We start from the raw sequence: 22,202 nt of genomic DNA, 5'->3' as shown, positions 1-22,202 counted from the left end.
GGCCAATAACTAGTGATATCTTTATAAACCCAAACCACTTGGCATAACAGCACTTTTTGGGCCTGAGTCGCTCCAACACAATCTGTAAGCGACGAACATATGGTCAGCATACTGTGTCGCCCCGTCTGTAACAGGCGTATCAGGAGCCTTCTAGACCTAGTAGTTATCACATCTTTTATTCACGTGACTCCCCAGTTTACCTCACGACGCTAGGTGGATGCTAAAAATTGGGGACCGAACCCGGGACCACGCGGACATGAGTCCAACGCTGTAATCACTAGACTACGGTATTCCCATTGATATCTTTATACCATAATAAATATGCTTTGTTATGCGAAATTACGGAAAGAAATTATGTATTCTTGTTTCAGTGATATAATATTGTTATATACTTACTCGCTAAACAAAAGAAACAGTTATAGACCAAATAACTTTTCACTCTGTTTAGTGAATAAATTTATCATTGTATTGGTGTGACGAAAACAAAATAAAACAAAGTACAAAAGAAACAGAAGTATATTAGACGAAAGAAATGTTAGATACTGGTTTCTATGATTTTACATAAATGTTCTTTGTTTTCTCAATATAAGAGAAAATCAATGGCAGTTGTCGATTGAGGCTTGAGTAATACATTATCTGATAATTTTCAGAGTGCTATACACGCAGACAAGAACCAACGTATGTGGTATTAGGATTTTTCTTTTTGCAAATATAATATATAATAACTTCTTTTATTTTGATTCCATCAGGAACGTATTTCCTCCCTTTAGGTGGTGTAATCTTTCCAGACACTTTCGTTTATGTTATTGTTTTTTTAATTATGTGATTATATGTAAACAGGTGGAACATTTTCAATGGAATGGAACGTTCTCGAAGCCAGCTGAAGTAATTTTGACCCAACACTTAGCGCAAGGTGGTTTGAGTCCGCTGGATATTGCAATGGCTCGTTGGATTGAATACAGCAGTGTTCATGTGGATCATCCTTTAAGTTTCCAAGTATTCTATGAGCTCCTTGAAAGAATTATTCGGCCTTTGAAAAATGGAAATCTTTCAGATGATGATGTAAGTATTACGTTTAATCACTATAGAATATTAAGTTTTCTCAATACGTGCAGCACGTCTACAGTAACTTAAAGTTTGAGTTAACGCGACATTGCGTTAACATCTATTTACAATAACTTATGTAGGATTAATCATCTATGTTTACTACCTTCTGCATTTTACTGTATAATGGTTTGATGTACTGTTCTAAGTTTCAAATTCTGCCAGCAATTAACTCATCATGGGTTCAGTTTTACTTTAACTAAAAACTTGAAAACATTAGTCGTCTCACGTATAGAACTTCAATATGAGAAGATATATTGTTACATTTGAGTGACAGTATTTCAAATCTGCTCTCCTGAGTTTGCAGTGTTCGTACGTAACTGAAAATAGAACAAAATAAATTTTACTTTTTTGTTTGGAGTTTGTCACAAACTTCCACACCACCAGCGCCGACTGTTGATTTCCGTACCAAAGAGAGGAACATCTCTCCAATCATTTAAGCAGTTCTTCTACTACTACTACTACTACTACTACTACAAAAAAATGTAGTATTTATTAACTGTTGCGGCAAGATGTTGCACAGTGTGGGAATAGGATATTTGTTTTCCCTATTCAGTGAATATTGGAGCGTGAGTATATCGTAAAAAAAGAGTCAAATTTTAAGGTATAAATGATCGATAAAAGAAGTACAAAACACGTAAATTTATGAATAACATGTTTGACAGAAAAATGAAAACATGAAAGCTATATGCTGTACCTTTTTATTATTTTAATTTCTTATGAAATATATTTGAAAGCTGCAGATTTGTCGTCCGTTTTGAATGAAACGGTACATTTAAAAAATTAGAGAATGAATGTTAATAACACACGGTTCCTGAACTATAAATTCGGACATAAGCAAGTTATGACTTAGAAATGATATGTATTGTATACATTGTATTGTATAACAAACCATTTAGTGATTGTGACTTGAAAACAGTATTATACTTCTTATTTGAGAAGTTATCATATAACACAGACTTACTTCATTCAATGGACTGAGAGTTTAGAACTAGAGTTAGAATGAAGTTGAAATGTGTTGTTTCTGTGCCCATGTGTGTATTCTTGTACACACTGTAAGACGAAAACTTTTGTTAATCATTGAATCCAGAATATTGATTTCATAATTATTTCTTTCTTTTATATTTGAATTTCTGATTTTTCACTTAATTTCAGCATCCATGAGTTCTGACTCTTATTATGGTGTTGCTGATTTAACATTTTATTTTCCGTAATTGAGAATGCATTGAATATAGTATCTGAAATGTTAATTTAAATGCCAACAAGCAATGAAGTAAAGTTTTAATAAATGGATTACCTAACAATTATAATACTGTTCCATAGTAATAAAGCATTCTTAATACGATGAAGAAACATCACTAACTTACTTTAGCTATGTTTTTTAAAGAATGCATTACTAAATTGTAAGTTGTTAGTGCTATTCTACTAGGTGTAGTGTAGTGTAGTAATGCGTTATATATATTATGTATAATTCTAGAAATCGTAGTGAAACGTAATAAAGTGAGACTTAAGGATCAAAATAGAAATCTCTGACTTTATGAAATAAAATAGACGTTCAGAACAGAAAGAGTATGTATATCTGTAGTATGTATTACTCAAAAATAACTTGCGAACTAATATTCTGCAATTTAATGAAAGAATGTGACATGCAGGTTTTCGATATTTTATCTTCGTTCTTCCTGTTTTGATGACTGAATATCAAATGTAGTCGATTATCTGAAAAGAGACATTAAATAAACGCTTAAACCTTTAGAGATTATTATCTTTGCAAGTTAATTTTGTTGTTTACTTGTGTTGCTTGTATTACACATTTCTCTGACCCCGAATTAATAATTTTTAGTAAACTTGAAAGTAAATTTATCTCTACCTTTTGGATGCGTGATTGCGTGTTATCATATGTTAAAGTGATTTTTTTTCCTTTCTTCTGAATAATAAATGAAAAAAAAAAAAAAAAATTGGCTGTTCCATGATCTTTTCTCTTAATCCCTGCGTAACAATACCTTATAGTGATTTAAAACAACTTTTAATTTTTCAGGTGAAACAGTTCTGGGATGCAGCTAAAAGAATAATGCCATCGTGTTTGAATGCAATAAGAAAGATCAGAAAACTACCACCAGGCGAGAAAAGCACTTTAATCCATTTGGCATCTATTTTAAGGTACGTATTACATTCATTATGCACTTTAGTTCTCAATTCAACAAAATAATAAATTTGTTGTCTTTCGATACTATCAAGTCATGGCAAGATTTGACGCTTTCGAGGAAAGACATGTGGCTTCCACACCTTTATTTGATAATTTACTACAAAAGGCTTAGGTTCGATATCTTGAACATCTAGTAAGCATTTTCTGTTACTTTCGGTTTCAGTAATAACTGTCCTTTTCACAGGGGATTTCCTTATTTATGAAGGATTGTGAAATATAATAGTAAATTTGGAAATAAATGCAGTACATCATCTGGTACTAAGTTCCACTTGTTTCGCGAAGTTTAAACCTTTTCTCTATTTATAATAAACTCTATGGCCTATGGAACCCGGAAGTTCAATCCCTCATTCACAAAAACTCTCCATTAACTTTTACCCTTAACGGACTATGATCCAGTTTCTATTTTGTACTTCTATTTTTGTGAAATACATCTGAATATTATTCTTCCATGTGCGCGTAGGTCTTCCTAGTGGACGTTTTCCGATTGGATCTCCAGTAAAAACTTTGAAAGCGTTCCTGTTTTCTTCCATTCTGGCTATATGACCTGCTCATCTGAGTCTCCTAGACTTAATAATGTTTAGTAAACGGTATAAATTATGCAGTTCTTAGTTATGAAGTTTCAGCCATTACCAATTTCCGTTTCTCTTGGGTCCGAATATTCGTCTCAGGATTTAATTCTCAGGTACTTTGTCTACGTTCTTCCCTCAGAGTAAGCGGCCATGTTTCGCAACCATGCAGCGCAACAGGCATGATTATCGTTTTATATTTTAAGCTTCAAACTTCTCGGCAGAATTCGCGATGACAAGAGATTTTGAACTGAAATTTGATTGAACAGTATATTAGGAGATGAGTAGCTCGAACTAGAGAAAATAATTAGACTGTAAGATAGGAATGGAAAAATGGAAAGTATTTAAAGAGTCGACACACAAAAACATTAAGAATATATACTGCCAGTCTTTCAGTTCTCTATAGATCGATGTCAGACAAGAAAGTAGCGGGAAGAAAGAAAGAAAAATAAAACGAAAAATGTCTATGCCAAAGTTATGTTACGAGCTTTTACCAATTAACAACTTTAGTATTTAAATAGTAGGAAATAAACCGGTAAATAAATGTATATATTTTGTATAGAGCTGAAAAGCGAAAGTAGAAGAATAAACCTATAAAAACAATGATGGTCTTAATTTCTTTTGTTTTCTTTCAGCATATTTGCTCATCTAATGACATTGGAGCCTCCAGAAGGTTTGGATTTGTTTCCTTCCTCCACCTATGGCTGGTTGACTAACGAAGCAGATCAACCTAACTGTGATATTAAGAGAAGCGTTGGCGATGCTGTAACCCAAGGTGCATTAGATTGGTAAGGAGCTACTGAGAATAGATATTAAAAAAAAAAAAAACAAAAAAAAAACAAAAAAACAAAAAAACAAAAAAAAAACAAAAAAAAAAAAACTAAATACAAATAGTTTATAATAAAAATTATATTCTTTGAAATGCCTTTGAACTAATATTACCTCACATATTTTCCTATCATTATCTTATCAGTTTCACTTTCTTCTAAAAATGTTGGACACGACACACACGGACTCTTCAACTGTAAAATTAAGAATTGAAGGGTATATATTTTTAATCATAACGATATCTTGGAAATGAAGTTTTCGAAAATATAATTTAATATTTTATCACGTAGCATTTAATTTCTACAAATGGATGTTAGGTGGATTTTCTGTCTCAAGTACATCATTTAGTGGCATCACCATCGAAATCTTCAGAACAACAAACTTGAATACATAATATAAAACGAATATCACGTTTCAACTTTTTTTTTTTTCGATTGGAAACTTGTTTAATTATGATAATAGTTGTAATTGTTTATTTTCTAAGAATTCCTTATGTACCTTCTCTCTCTCTCTCTCTCTCTCTCTCTCTCTCTCTCTCTCTTATTTATATATGTATATTTGATGTAATTTTTTTTATTCTTGTGTACATCAAGAGTTTTTCATGTCTATGATATTTAATACATTACTTGGATATACTATTTCGCTTAATTTGAATTTGTTTTTATTCGTGTATTCTTCCAACACATTTGAAGGGCTCTTTGCAGTTCTCTTGAGCACCTAAATAAAATTATGACTACAATTTTACTGAAATAATACTTCACGAAATAAATTATTAATATGCGAGTCAATGAAATGTTCGGTAACAAATGTAAATAATCTAGAAATAAGAAAAAGTTAAAATTGAAGGTTAACTTTTAAGTTTTTAAGACAAAACAGCAAAACCTATCAATCTATTTGGGATAAGTCTTTGTCCATCTTCAGGACAATAGGGCAAAAACAACATATGTAGGTAAAATCAATGAAATCGAATAATTCTTACAAGATTCACTCTCTCTCTCTCTCTCTCTCTCTCTCTCTCTCTCTCTATATATATATATATATATATATATATATATATATATATATATATATATATATATATATATATAATATACACAGAAGGGTCAAAAAATGTACTCACTATTTGTAATTGAATAATCTAATACGTAGTATAGGTAAGGTATTAAATTTGTCATGGTAGCCGAAGCTGGCAATTTATGACATGCATTCGCGGGTGGTTGGTAGTGAAATGAGCTAGTCATATTAGCCAGCGCAGCAGAAGATAATGGAGTAGCAACAATAGCTGAGGTTCGCTTATCGTTTGTTGAATGTAAGGCTGTACTGAAATGTTACTAGAAGTACGAGAACACTCACGACGTACAATGTCATTGGCAGAGAGAGTTTGGAACCAACAGGTGGAACAATTGCCTGCATTCGCACTAAATTACGTAGTGTGCTTGGTCCTTTCTTCAAGGATACCGTAGCTGGTGAGGCGTATCTTGATATGCTTCAGACAAGAATTTTACCAGCCATCCAAAATTTATATGGTGATGAACTACTACTTTTTTACATACAATAAGACAGAACCCAACCTTACTACCATCGAGATGTCAGGTTGTACCTCAATAAAACTCTACCCGGATTGTGAATTGGGTGAAGAGGTCCTGTTGAGTACCCAACTCGGTTTCCTGATGTGACACCTCTGGACTTCTACTTCCGAGGGACCGTCAAGAATGATGCGTATCGATAAAAAACAGCAACATTCGACGAGCTACGTGAGAAAAAATCGTAGTCATGTGCTGCTATTACGCCACGTACACTAACAGCCTTAGTTCGGTGTGCAGTTCGACGTCTGGGCGTTGTATAGAAGTTGCTGGTGGTCATTTCGAACACACACCATAACTCTTTCTCAGTGCCAAAAATTTTCACGTAAAGTTAAATTTGTCACAAAATATGAACTGGCAAACAGTGAGTACATTTTTTTTTTTTGACCCATATATATATATATAATACACGAAACAAAATCTGATAGCTTTCTGTAGTAATGTCTTGTTTGACATATTTTCAACGGAAGTTTCTTATGGGTGATAAGTTCTATTGTCTTGTATAATCTTGAAAAAGCTAATCAAGGAAATCTCCAATCTTTTTAGTTCCTTCAGTGTGTGGAGCTATATGAATATTAATACTCACATATTTACTAAAGGCTCCTACTCTGTCATTTGCAGCATTCTTGCTTGAGGATTTCGCTTCATCTTACGTCCTTATTAAATTTATCATTTTTATATTTTACTTAATGATTTTTACATAAATAGTCATTAATGCTACAAAGAGCATGTTTTTCTATTTTTTTAAATTTTCTATCGAGTTCAAGACCATGAGAGAGCGTATTGTAACAACTTATCTCGATAATTGCGTATCTGTTCTTTCAATAATGCTGTATTTTGTATAATATAACTAAATTGTATTATTGGCACAGTTTGTCACCATCCTATCTATATAATGTAGCTTAGCATAAAAGGATAAGATAATAAGCGTGTATCTTATCACGTGAATATTATTATTTCTGTTAAAGGTTTTACCAAATATTGGAGAACAACAATCCTGAAGAATCAACTGAAGAAGGAAAGCTAAAACATCTTATCAAAGTGATTCAACTTGTTCGAAATGATGTTCAAAAAGCAGTGGAACATCACGACAAAATTTATCAGGAGTAAGTGTCATGGCTAAGTGGGGGAGGGGGGTTCTACGTTATTGTAATATTGCTTTGTGAGTTAAGAAGACCTATGTAATAATGTTTTTTTTTTTTTTTTTTTTTTCATGTTTTCCAGAATTAACACAAGCCTGTGTTTATTTCTTATATGTTCTTCAAAATAGAATAATGAAATAGATGAGTTATTAGATTCAAATTATAGCAGTCTTTCTAGTAAATTTACATTAGCTGCTGTTGTCATCTTTTAATGTTGAATATACGAGGCGGTCCAGAAGTAAGGGTACAACTACTAGTATGTATTGAAAAAAATGTATATTTGACAAAATATATATTAAACGTATTTAGTGATGCGGGGATTATTTTTCGACGTTTTAGATAGTTGCCGCCATTGATTAAACACTTATTAAGACAAGGTACTAGCTTCTGTATCCCAGTCATAGGATTCCAATACCTGCTGCTGGAACCACATTTCAACTTTGTTCTTTACCTCTTCATCCTCGTGGAAATATTGTCTAGCTAGATGTTTCTTTGGGTACTATTATGCACAGGAACAAGTGTTTTTGTAAAAATCTGCTGGTGTTTACCTTGTGTTGAAGGAAACACCTGAACTTCACATTTGACAGCATTCTGAGTCCACGCAGTCATTGTAAACATATTTTTTGTACTAAGCTTCACGTAGCAATTAGGAACAACCGCAATGGTGAAGCAGAAGGTTGATAATGAAAGCCAGTATAGCCAACTTACGTTCGAAAATACTACTTGTCCACCTACAGGTGTTGCAACCTTACTTTACGGATATACTTCGTATTTAGTATTAACAGGACTCAAAAAATTCTCTTCTAATCTGGGTGTCAGTTCTGAAAACCAAGCGCCCCAATAATACAAATCCAATTTGATACCTAGGCAAGTTTGGCCTTTTATTGTATTTACTGGTATAAAAAGTACAGTTTGACAGTAACATTGTCCGATTCAATATTAAATACAAGTCTCTTTCTCACCGAAATGCTAAAACAATTCGTCAGTCAAGATTGAGTATTTTATGCAGTATATTTCATGGTTAATCTAGAAAGAAAAAAATTTTGCTAACTAAAACAGAAGCGTAGACACACACAACATAGAATAAACCAATATAGTAAGCAATACTCTTATTCAACGGAATTAAATTTATTTGAGGTTCAAGGTAAATTAGAAACTTTAGAATTTTATAACGAATTTATTACAGTTTGTTTTCAATCTATCCAAGAACTTAAAAATCAGATCTATTGGTAGGTAAAACCTAGGAATAGTAACATTAAGAAAAGCTAGACACCAGATTCATATTTCCAGTTTTCATAATGACCTGGCGCTCGGAAGCTCTGATATTATTACAAATTTATAATATTGTTTCCATGTAAGAAGTGTTGATTTTTTTATCATTAAACTCTTTCTTTTTTAGATTACTTCAGATCCCTTATGTGAAGACATTGTACGTTCTTTATGAGAGCAAGGTAAGAAAACGCATAACAAATTAAGAAACTTTTTGTTAATATATTACTCATAGTTGCGTTATAAGTTCTATCGCTACTCTACACATATTTACATTCAATATTTATAAAGTCAGTTTACTAGGTGCAAGTTTATAGTAGGTATATATATATTGGAAGAAAATCCTGTATTGTGTACATTCATGAAATTTTTATACACCTATGAAAGCATAGTGTTTTTTCATATGTCGGTGAGCTATCGGAAACTAGCAGGAAAGTTCGCAACTTGCTTATGTGTATTAAAGTTAAGATCGTAGTTTCGAACTGTGAATCGAAAAACAATTGTGTTAATGGAATTAAAGGCAGAGATGGCTGAACTAAAAACTTTCAGCCTCATTATTCAAAAGTGGACATTTCAATTTCATGATGTTTGAAAACCAATCGAGCTCTATCATCAAGTAAGTTCGAAAGAACTGTTACATTTGTTTAGTTCTATTGTGCACTTCTGAGTGGAAGTTTTCACATTACAATATATTTGAAAAGTGAACTGTTGAAAAGTTATAAAATTAGTGAGGTAAGATCAGCTGTAGAGAAATAGGATGTTTAATTCAAAGGAAATTTTTGTAGTTATGGAATTTCCGGACAGTCAGGGAAATTTTGTGGTAAAAATCTATAGGATCTAAGAATCTAAGGATCTATAGGTTTTGTGCTTCTTAGATTCAAGGAGACTATATTAAATTATGTGGTGATATGATAAAACACACACACACATATATATATATATATATATATATATATATATATATATATATATATATATATATATATATATATATATATATATATATATATATATATATATATATACACACATACATACATACTCACATACACACATACTCACTCACTCACTCACTCACTCACTCACTCCTCGTTCTGCATGTCTTACCGTTGTTAGCATGCCATCTCGGAGTACTCGACCACGCCAACAATGAGCTTCATTTGTTGAAATCGTTAAGTACATAATGTGCTTAGAGGATCACATTCAAACAACCATATTTGTGAGTAGAAATTTTATTTATTAAGTACGTGTGTTTCATTTCCATCTATTGTCAGTTCGTCATTTTCTTCGAATCAGCTCATGTTAATAGACTCAATTTTTACTGTTTCCAGATTTCTGAGTTGGTAGAACCTGTAGTTAATGATATCTGCAAAACACTAAAACCACTAAGATTTGAAGACAAATCATCGGCTGAAGGCGGTACAAATGAAGACGATATTTTGACTGTTGGAACCACATTGTTTGAATTATACCTAGTTCTTCAGAAATTTGCTGTGTAAGATTTATCTTATACATAACAAATAACTTCTAAAAATCTGATTTCATGATGTTTGATATGCAATTAAACACAGTAAAGTGCTTGTTTTTACTTCTAATTTTAAATATGTACAGATATTGCATACAGCCTAATAAAAAAAAAAAATGCCTGGCACTGAGATAACTATGGACAAAGCTATTGGTTATTGTATTTTATAATTAAAGTGTACTTTATCTATGTAATTATTTACTGTATGTGTGTGATAAACGGAATGTACTTACAGTTCATTATATGCATATGAAGAGCCTATAAATTAGCTTAAAAGATTTCCTTTTCAATCGGACAATTAGAGTAATTAAATTTTTGCCTCACTAGTGATATTTACTTACTATTTTTAACAAAGTTTATTTAATTTTAATTATTTATTATTATTTCAACATGTTAAATTTATGTAGTAGATCAATATTTTTTTCGATTTAATATGCAGGTTATTGATTGTATACCAAATACATTTTTGAAAAAAAAAAAAAAAAAAAAGACACATGACCTCGTATATTTAGACACAAAACACACAAAATTAAGTGCAATAGTTCCAGAACTTCAGTTATATTTCCTATATTCTTTCTTAAGAGTGCGTATAATTTTGTAATGAAGTTCAAGTTTGGTTGATAACGAAATCCATTGAGACTTTCTAACGTTTAGCTAACAATATTTTGGTATTAAGATTGCCAGAATTCACATTAATCAAGTTGCTTAAGTTAGATTATTATTAACAGGCCTTAAAATTCTGTTTGACCTGTATGTATTTATGTAATTATGATCGCGATTATGTCGAAAACAGTTTGTCATATTTCAGTAAGATTTTCACTAAACAATAAGCCCGAGGGAGGTTTACATTTTTGATTTTTTTTATGATTATAAGAAAATCATACATTAGGTTAGCATACAGTATTGTTGTGGGTATGTTCACGCATAACTTTGACATAGGTGCACAAATTTATTATTATTACTTTTTCTGATTTTTAGCGTTTTTTTAAAATCTGTTTATATATATATATATATATATATAGTTTTTATTTAAGTAAATTGTTTCTCTTTAGGTTACTGTTTTTATTGCATTTTCTATTTCAGCCTAGGATCTGGACTGTGTCCTACAGACTCGGACAGTTTCCAAATCCAAAAATTCCACAACTGGTTCCACAGAGGCGTGGCTCAATGGTTAGACATTGCTCTTTACAAAGCCATGCAGCGAATTCAGAAAGCTGTAGAATTAGATCAATTGGTGCCAGTAGACCCAAGTGTCAAATATAGTTCCTCTGCAGTTGATACACTTGCCATATTTTACCAGGTAACATAGTAATTCATTCTGCAATTTGAGAACAGGGTTGCCATAGTTCTAGACCTTGAGAATTTCTGATTATGAATAGGTCACATTTGCATATGTACTTTATAGAATTATCACATTATTTTAAATAAAAAATGTATAATTACCATTTCATTATCAAGATATTGCAATGTAAGGGATCTGTATTGAGAGTTGCACAACTTTTAAACATTTAATGGGAGTAAATTTGATTTTAATTAATTATAATTTTCATAGATAGAATACCTGATTCATATTATATGCCTACGAACTAACAGTACTATTTGCTTGGGAAAAATCTTCATCACAATAATTTCTTCCAGCGTACATTCATTACTTTTCTTGATACAGTCCGAAGGATCATATGAAAGTTGGGATGTATTTGAGAAATATACACACGAATTATTTTGCGAGTCAAATTTAACGTAATAATTCTTTTTCCTCGCTCATGACTGATCAATATAAAGGCTAATTAATTCTAGAATTAGTTTATTCCTTTCATTTTCTGTAACGTATTAGTACCTCTCAATTGGCTGAGTTATGAAGAGAAATTCAAAAGCGTAAGATTCAAGCAACTGTAAATGCTATTCTTCTTTTTCTTTCTTTTCTTTTACGCTTATCAGATAAGATTATTAATATTCATACTTGGTATTTTGTTTCAGATCAAAATATTTTGGAAGCAACTTTCGTGGCCAGACGTTGAAGGCTCCTATACATTTGTAGCAAAAATAATAGACGTAAGTATGTCTAATTCACATAAATAAAATTACAAAATAATTTTAAAATTTATTCTTAGATAACCTTGTATGAAGGAAATTATATAAATAGGCTGGTTAAAGTTTCCTACTTCTGCTATTAGCTAAAAGTTCATCCATTGAAGAAATATCAGTTTATTAGATTGTAAATGTGTAATTGAATTGTAAACGAATTTTAATCCGTGTGTTGTACATTTTGCGTAATTGTGCTTACTAAAAAAAAAAAAAAAAAAACCTTCATTCTTGATGTTTCTTTATTTCAGGATATTTGCCGATGTTCAGTTTTCTACGCGGATAAAATGAGTAAAAAAGTTGAAGAAATGGGAGAAACTGGTCCTCAAAAGAAATTTGAAGTTACAAATGAGGTATGCCTTTTTTCTTCATCTTTATACCTTTTAAATGCAGTTGACAGACAACTGTGTGCTGAAGATTGATTTTACTTCATTATCTAATGCATTTAGGAGTGGCACTAAGTCATTAGAATACGGATAGGGAGGAAAGGATATATGGAAAACGGGAATTTTATTAGTTGGAATGAAGGAGTAGTTGGGAAATTACAATTAGAGATAACTAAATCATTATGTAAACTCATAAGATATCCTTGCTGTTCTGTCCCGTTGCGGATTCACTCAAAATCATTAATTGTCCACTTTTCTGACTATACTGTCAGCATTGTCAAGAAATAGGTAAGTAAAAGTGTTTAGTGGAGGAGATATGATGGATAGGCATTCACTGCACAAGTAATAATTATATACGAGGCGCATCCAGAAAGTAAGTTTACCACGCGTCCCATAGCTAGGAAACGGTATGTTGCGCGAAGCGACTACGTGTAGGTGAGAGAGTAAGGTCCTAGCATGCCACATGCACTAGCGAAACTTCCCTAGTACTCTCAGTAGAGTCGTGGCAGTGGTTGAAGATGGACGTTCCTATTCCAGCTTCCGCCACGTGTGAAGTGCGAGCAATTATAGTTTTTGAATGCACAGGGCGTAGCACCAATCGAAATCCATCATTAGCTGTGCCAGGTCCATGGGCCTAACGGCATGAGCAAGAAGTTCCTGCAAGATTTTCCGCTTCTTATTGCACACCACTGTCACGGAGTGCCTGTTAATCAAGAAGTTTTGTGTTGAAGCAACTGACCCTAGAGCACAAAACAAGGCACACAGGGTCAGCATTGACATTTTTCCAACAATACAGCTGACGATGGACGCGTGGGACGCGTGGTAAACTTACTTTCTGGATGCGCCTCGTACACTAAGATATTAACACTTCTACACACAAACATCTTGAAGCCTGTACTAAAAGTCTCAAGTGTAACCTTATCTTTGACAATCGTAGAGTTCGTTAAATATCAAGGAGGAATATTATAATCGGTTAAGGAAATTTCAAGCGTTACTTTTTTTAATGTTATGGGAACTTATTTTCTTTCGAATGAAAAGTAAATTGAAAGACAGTGTCAGTGCCAATTTATGCTGTTGTAATGATGAATGTATGCTCGCGTTCCTTGTCACTAGGTGGTAAACAAATCTCGGAATTACAGAGGTTGTTCAGCCTACGTTTGGCCGATTTCGTTCCTTCCTCCTCCCGGGTAGAATGGACTCACCCGACCTGGCTCGTGGCGTTCGGCAGTGGTTTCCTGGGAACGGAGTTGTTTTTCCGCGCGGACGACAATAACGCACAAAACAGGACCATTGTTGTGAGTGTTGTGTTAAATTTGTTTTCAAGTGTGTGGGTTTCCGCTCTGTGGCCAAAATGCCGCTCAAATTAAGCCGGTTTTGGGAAGGCTATGTTGCGGCTCTTTATGACGCCCACTTTAGTGTTTCTGTCATTAGAAAACACTGCAAGAAGAATGGTTGCAACATCAGTTTAAGTGTAATAAAAAATGTTATTAAAAAGTACAAGGACAACGAAGCTCCACCATTTGAATCACCAACGAAGTTGCCTGGGAAGCGGGAATGCACCAAGCCCACCTCCACCATGCAGAGGAAACGTCGCAAAATGGCAATGCAAGAAAATCCGCCAACACAAAGATGTATGGCTAATCGTCTTGACGTGTCTTTGGGGACTGTCAGCAGAACGTGACATCATCAACTCAAGCTGGAAAAAGTCATGAAAGCTCGCGGCCATCTTCTCACGGATGCCCACCAAAAGGAACGAAAGTGTAACGCCCGGAAACTGTACGAACGTCATCTGGCAAAAGAAAGGTGGATGTACGTCGTAACGCTCAATGAAGCATGGATTTACCTTTCCGACTGCGGCAAACCGAGAGCCATCATGTACCGAGAGAAAGGCGCCAAGAACTTCAGAAGGTGGGTCCTTGATTGTAAAGAATCCTTCCCAAAAGTGTTCATGGTCGTTACTGGCTACTGTTACCGAAGTAAACTGAAGATTCGTAGGATGGCGAAGAACTGCAAAATAAATTCGCAGTATTTTCAGGAGCAGATCATGCGGCCGATCTACGAGCATGAGATTCCAACAATGTACGGAAATGACGCCAATCTGGTGCTCATTCACATGGACAAGGCCTCATCACATACCTCACGATCGTCCCTCGCATTCTACAGGGAGATGGGGGAGGCAAGTGATATACAGGTGATTCCTTTCAATAAGGTACCTGTTAAATCTCCAGATGCAAGTCCTATGGACTATTGTGGATTTGGATTGCTGAAGCAGGCTTTAGGAAAACGACGTGTGACAACTGTGGAAGGACTTTGGAAAGCTATGCAAAGGGAATGGGACAAGATTCCCCTCCCAGTTCTTCAGAGAAGCCTATTACAGTGGAAATTACGCTGTCGGGCTATTGTTAGGAACCAAGGAAACACATCGAGCACTTACGAATCTGGCGCCGTGGATTCTTCTAATTTTTTAGGTAAGTCGAAATTGGCCAAATGTAAACTGAACAACCTCTGTATGCTTTTGCAAAGTAGAATAATTTCTTCCAGGTTTTCAGTATTTAACAAATATAATAATTGAATGAATTTACTGGTGAGTAATTTATATTAGAATTTATGAACAGCGGGATATCTATGTCCAGTATTCATGTGTTGAACCATTTGGTCTTGAATCAGATTAAAGAAAAATAAGAGAAGTTCAAAGGTTCAAAGTTCAAAAGTTCACTCCAAAACTTCAATCTCTGTTTTCACGTTATATAGCTAAAGACAAAAAGAATGTATTAGTTGAATATTAGTGGGATTCATTTGTTTTGTTTGCATCATTGTTGTGCCACTTTCTTTTGCTATACTCTTCTTAAATTTTGTCTCGTTGAAATGTAGTTCAGCTCTTGAAGACAAGTGCATGTGATGGGGAAAAGCGTGTTTTGAGCGGAATGACCTTCTTGGAAATTATTTGTGCACATGCCAACTGCACTGAGTTCCTTTGTGGTGTAAATTTAGGTATTATGCTTTCATAACCTCAGTATTCTGTAAGGATGGGAAGTAAAAATCAAATATTTGTCTATTGAATTTCTTAAAGAGCTTAATATATACCTAGTATTACCATAAAGACTGTCACAAAGTAATCAATACACGGACACAATATGATGAGATATATTGTAATATACAAGAATACATTGTGAACAGGCAACACCAATCATTACTCAAAATGACCACAATTTTGGTGGCCACTTATTAGTTGCATTACGCACTGTTTTTAAAAGGAAATCTTCTAGTACTTGCATAAGAGAGCGTTTCAAACTGTCATTGTTGTTGTGTCGTTTCTTGCAAGCCAATCTTCAATATAGCCCACAAATGGTAGTTAAGAGGACTGAAGGATGCAAATTAGATGTTGAAGTTTGGACCATTCATCTCCAACCACCCTTGAGTGCCCTTAACATTATGAGCGAGTATCGAATCTTGCTGAAACTCTAACATAGTCTGAAACCTTGACTATGAAAGACAGCTCAATTTTGGCATCTTTCACCAGTCTCTCCAAGACACTTCTGGTACACTCAAACTGATGTTTTAATCCCTTTTTCACAAAAAGGAATTCGGCAGTGACATCATAACTAACCACAACTGACATCATAATCAACCACGTCATGGTTAAAGCAGGATGATGATCCCTCTGAAGCCGTAAAGCCTTTTCTGTAACTTCTTATGAACTTCTATTAATTCTGTCGTTTTGGATATTTGAATGCCTTCTCAGCACTGGAAAGTTTTTCGTCTGTGAAGAAGATTCGTCTGTGCCCATTTGCTGCATAACGCTTCATCTGGAATTTTGCTTTTATACCCTTTGACGTTTTAACTCATTAGGGAGGATTTATCTGGTACGTCATTTGTAAGTTTGGAATCGCAGGCCACGCCTTAACATGCGATATGTTTTGGAAATCTGCAGTTCACGAGCCATCACTGATCGCCTTCGTACTGGATTTGTTCGCACACACGCTACTGCTGCTTTCACGAGCTCTGAAGTCCTCACTGTTCGTGGCTTTCCTTGTCTAGTGCGGTGTTTCACGGTTCCAGTTTCAGTGTATCGCTGGGTAGTGCGATAAACGAACCTTCTCGAGATTTTCAGTTTCTCGAAAAGTTGAAAATTCCTATGTTGCTTTTCCTACCTTATATAGTACTATTACAGCAACATGGTTTTCGTATTCACTTCACTCCACTCCATGACGACTGTGTACACAAATCACCTCCACTTCTGCACCTGAACCAGCAATGATTTGTGTCTTCTTGCACTTCGCAAGGAGGCGTTGTCCTTATATATATTACAGTCTGCTCCAAAGTTGACAGTATTATGATAGTACTAGGTACATAAGGAGTTCCAATAACAAATAAATAGAATAAAATAAATTAAAATTATCTATTAACATCTATTAATATAAAGCAATTTGTTTCACAGTGGTGCCTCGCCATTAACAACATCGACTATGTCCAACAGTCAATCCAACCTTTTATTAGTGAACTTGGAATGGAAGAAATATTAACAGCGTTATCAGATTACAGGAGCCCTTCAGCTGCTGAGCATTGCAGACAAACTCTTCAATTAGTAATAGATAATTCAGTGGAAACTGTAAGGAATAAAATCCTTGATCTTCTAGAAACTGTAGCTGAAAAGGTAATAACTCTTTTCTTTTTCTTTTCTTTTTTTTTTAAATATTGTACCGTAGTTTTCAGTTGGGTAGGAAAATATTTCTTATTCCTGCTATTAGACTCAAGAAACTACTGAAATTTTAAATAATAAAATTTAAATCTTTTGTAAATGTTGGATTTTAAAATAAGAAAATATTATTGAGTGAGTTTTACCAAAGAATAAGTTAAAGTAATGCAGATGTGAAAATCCTGAAGAAATAAGTATATTTTCACAGAAAGTGAATAAGAAGCCTGTAATTGATTAATCTAATAATAATAATAATAATAATAATAATAATAATAATAATAATAATAATAATAATAATAATAATGTTTGAATTTGCTTATTGACATGAGCAGTATTACAGCTAAAAGAAAGAAAGAAGAAAAAAATACAACCATAAGACTCATGTATTTGGAATCGTACATATCATATAAAATATAGTTAAAGACTAAAAATAATTAAAACAAAAAGCAATTATATTGAGAGATATACGTAGTATCTGTTATAACCTGAAACTGATAATATATAACTTACCACATCAAATAAAATATAAAACACATTCACAAGACGCATGCTATATATATAACAAAAGCAAAACCAACAAAATCTTATTTAACTACAAATGTTTCATTAAAGCTGTGTAAACCACGTAAACCAAATTACTATGAGGGAAACCACGTCCTTAGTCTGAAATAATAAAAGAAAATGCCACTAACGTTAAAAAGGTTAAAAAAAAAAAAACTTTGGAAGCACAAAACCATAACAAATTAAATATTCAAAAAATCGTATACATACCTTCTTTTGATATAAATCTAACACTGGATCAAATTTATTTGTTGCCACGATACTATTATAAATGAAAGATTTGTAAACAAAATAATAACAATACTGTACAAAAGACATCCATCATAATACTAAGTAAACACCAAAACAACATATGTGGAACAACAATAAGATATACAACAATTTAGAATGACTCAATGAACAATGAAAATAATGTGTATACAGAAAGAAAAAGGCCATTTTTGTTCTTAAATTTGCTAGAACACTGTCGCCATAGATTTTTCTTTTTTGTATGTATGTATATTTTTCTCTTGATTTTTAAATTAAGCGTTATTGCATTTTAAATTAAATTAATATTACTTACGGTTTTATTTATTTTTTACTGTAATATATAATGTTTGAATTTATTAATGTGTGTTCTTCCGTAGCCATTTCAAAAATATTTTCTTTTACAGATGACTCCAGCTATTCATAGGTTTTTGTTGGAAGGTGCAGAAGTGTTAAATACTGGTAATAATAGCATTGATAGACTAATGAAGTATTTGGATGATAACCTGCTTACTCTTCATTCCGAACTTAACACGGAAAACTTCGATAGAATATTGTCAATTATTTGGGAAAACTTGTCCCATGTCATGTATGAACTAGTAGAAAGTAATCTTGAGGTACGTAATATTAGTTATGTTTATATACCTACAAAAGCATCTTTAGGCTATTCTTTTGAGCAGTAGTAAACAATAAAACTGTATATTTATAAGAGGAAACGATCTGAAAGAATTCATTTAAGGAAAATTAGACGTTAATTAATTTAGTAAACAGTTATGTCCGTAAATTCATTCTGTCAATGTGCAGAGAAAAGGATTAGAATATACGAATGTAAGATGGTTGGAGTTTTGCGTCTGTGTTCAGACTGATGCTATATGAGACGGGCCTTACTGTTTAAAGCTGAATCCAAACCAGCAATCGGATTTTGTGTTGGTGAGAGCTCTAACACTAAGCCACCGCGCCCCAATCATTTTGAGTGTGCATTAATAGTGTCAACATCACATATAACAAATATAAAAACATTTAAATTCAACACATCAGCAGTCTTCACAGTTAATCAGAAACCTTATCATAATAATAGGAAAAAGATAGATATAAACATTAAATTAAGCAAGGCTGAAGGAAGAAGAAAAAAGTAGAAAGCATACGTAGCAACCTAAGTTTAATAACAACGAAATACTCAGTTAAAATAGTTTAATAAAAACAAAAACCAATATAAGAATATAATCCATATTAGTGCTTTATAAAAGACGTGATGCAAATTCGGGGGGTCATGTAGAAAAAATCTCTAAAATATAAGTAATCTTAACTGGAAACAGTGTAAATACTATGTCATGACTTTTCTGAGTATGTTTGACCATGATTTGATGTCTCAGAACTACGGAATTTTAGAACGTAAAGAAACCAAAGGCAGTAATATATATATATATATATATATATATATATATATATATATATATATATATATATATATATATATATATATATATATATATATATATAATATAAACTAATACTAATTTATATTAGATGATTATTTACATGTACTACCTGTATTTTTCTATAGAAAAGAAGACCGCCATCATTCTTCTCAAAGCTACATGAAACTCTAAAAGTATTAGTCAAGTTTTTCGAACATGGAGAAAATGAGCACCCAATGCAGAACAGTTCCAAGGATATTCTAGAAAAGATAGAAAATCTTCTGCGGCTTCACGGAATGGAGACGTGGGAATTAATGCATCAGTATTATATTGAAAGACTGGAAGAGCAGAAATCTTTTGAATCAACAGAACTTGGCATGCTTACAGTTAAGTTGCAATTGGTTGCAGATGTTCTGCGAATAGAAATTATGAATGCCCGAAATTTGAAACCAATGGATTCCAATGGTAAGTAATGTAAAATTTAGTTATATATATATTCTAATATATATATTTTATTCTAATATTGAAGACAGAATGTATATTGTTCGCTTCATACCCGTGAAAATTACCTTAAAACTTCTTTTAAAATTAGTCTTCAATTCATAAAATTAATATGGATCGTAGTCTTTAAAATTTATTATAGTATAGAGGTGAACAAATATAAATGCTTAGGCATTATACAGTGAAACCTTTATATATTGACCACAGTTTGTTTAATCGAAAATAGCCAACTTCAACAAGTGGGCAGCGTACAGAAAATTAGCAAAGTAAATTAGCTGAAAGTGTATTTCTAGTGACTTCATTAAATAATTATAAATTTTAAGAAGAATGCATATTAATAATATATTTAATATGGAAAATAATAACTAGAACATTTTATTAAATTTCACCACAATCACAGCTTATTGGAACTCAATATGTAATATCTGGAAGACATAAAGATGTATTTATTACTTCTTTTATACCTTCTGCAAAGGTCAATGATATATGCATATTTGTTAATTGCTAATGGTTCAATGTCTGCAAGTGTTCCTGGAGATTTATTGATTTTTGAGAATTTTAAAGAATCATTTGGAATATTGTTTCGACCAAGCATAAACTTTGTACCTTGCCGACGATAAATACTAAATCAATAACATTTTCTTTCCCTCTGTACTTTTGAACAACTTGCTCTGGTTTGCTATGACAAGATCGTACCTGTTTTTCTGATCGCTATCTTCTTGAGGATCATTAGAAATGCATCTTTTAACGTTTCGAAGAAATAAATAGAACGTGTTAGTCAATGTTAATGCTGGAAGGCTTTTCGGAAACTAATGTACAGATATTGTAATGTAAGCTGCTTGAAGAGCAGTCTTAACAGTAAATAAACTTAAAAGGCACTCACCCTGCTTAAGTAGTTGCATTTGCGTGTCATGTAGTTATTTAAGCAAACATGTTAAATGTCGAATTTCCGCTGGCAGCATTGCCAAGAGACATGTAAGAGAAGGTTTCTGTCAGGATAGGTAAACCAATTCCAGTGACCCTGTTTTTCTCCGGGAGTGCTGCTCTTCATTTTACATATTATCCCACTTCTCGGGAGTCGTGTATTTTGTGAATGTTTAAGTTTATCGAAAGTTGAAAAATAATTTCTAGATGTCTTCTATTTTTATTTATTTAATTATTTTATTTATTTAATTATTTCATGATTCCATAATTGCACAGTCAAGTCTTAAGAACTTAATTAATAAATTGGATGCTAGTTGTACTTGCACGTCTGATTTAATGGTAAAAGTATGGCTGAAAGTACAGTAAAGAAGTTTATGTGAGTGGAAGCACCAGAAAGGATGATAGAAATACCAGTTCAATTCTAGCTCTTTGTACGGGTTTTATTCCATAATTTGAAAGTCATTGGTAAATCATTCAGCCCCATTCAGAATACCACTGTTCGAAATCATTTTAATTGAAAATTTTGGATGGCCGCCTTAAAGAAACTTCACTGTATGATTCTAATCTATTTTGTGGGGAGCAAAGGGTGTTTATAATCATATTTTGATCATAAGAACATCCATATAGATGTTCTCGATGGTGTATTCGATACTAAAATATGCTATCGAATTGATTACTGTTTGATAGGCAGAAGGCAGAGAACATATATGTATGTCAGTATGAAAGGAGCGATTAATGTATAGGCTATTTATGGTGCTGGCTAACTATAAATAAATAAACGAATATGGTAAGGGCAAACAATTAATCAGACAATATTATTAAACTGGACACTGACAGAATTGGAACAAGTGAAAGGAGATTTATAAGATTTTACATGGTAGATGTAGAAGAACCGTCGTACGAAGAGGAAGTAACAGTAATAATAAAAAGGAATAAAGCGGGAGAAGATGGAGTAAATCAATACTAATAAAGCAAGAAACTATTAGCATAAGTTTCTAATACGTAGAAAAACGCCTGATTAATGGAAGACAGGAATAATATGTCCCGTAGTGAAGAAAGACAAAACAGATGTACGAACTATAAGCACTTCTCTTCCTTGAACATTACCTTTAAAATAATGTAATGAATCCTGATAGCGATATTAGTGAAACGTAGGCTATAAAAAGCG

General features: G+C 32.9%; 1 protein-coding gene across 6 annotated transcripts in view; it reads left to right on the top strand.

Moving 5' to 3' along the window:
- The window catches only part of stac (C2 and C2B_Munc13-like domain-containing protein staccato), a 335,805-nt gene that overhangs the window by 301,218 nt on the left and 12,385 nt on the right, over positions 1 to 22,202 (top strand). For all 6 annotated transcript variants that reach the window (XM_081766345.1, XM_081766336.1, XM_081766354.1 and 3 more), the window contains 12 exons: positions 841 to 1,062; positions 3,140 to 3,261; positions 4,509 to 4,661; positions 7,253 to 7,390; positions 8,826 to 8,877; positions 10,027 to 10,190; positions 11,304 to 11,520; positions 12,198 to 12,272; positions 12,554 to 12,655; positions 17,127 to 17,342; positions 18,599 to 18,808; positions 19,756 to 20,074. In XM_081766345.1, coding sequence (XP_081622471.1) covers positions 841 to 1,062; positions 3,140 to 3,261; positions 4,509 to 4,661; positions 7,253 to 7,390; positions 8,826 to 8,877; positions 10,027 to 10,190; positions 11,304 to 11,520; positions 12,198 to 12,272; positions 12,554 to 12,655; positions 17,127 to 17,342; positions 18,599 to 18,808; positions 19,756 to 20,074 — 1,990 coding nt within the window. The remainder of the gene's footprint in view (positions 1 to 840; positions 1,063 to 3,139; positions 3,262 to 4,508; positions 4,662 to 7,252; positions 7,391 to 8,825; positions 8,878 to 10,026; positions 10,191 to 11,303; positions 11,521 to 12,197; positions 12,273 to 12,553; positions 12,656 to 17,126; positions 17,343 to 18,598; positions 18,809 to 19,755; positions 20,075 to 22,202) is intronic.

Source organism: Thermobia domestica, chromosome 1, assembly GCF_964235325.1.
Source record: "Thermobia domestica chromosome 1, izTheDome1.hap1.1, whole genome shotgun sequence".
In the NCBI taxonomy this organism is placed as follows: Eukaryota; Metazoa; Arthropoda; class Insecta; order Zygentoma; family Lepismatidae; genus Thermobia; species Thermobia domestica.
This window is presented reverse-complemented; position numbering and strand designations above follow the sequence as displayed.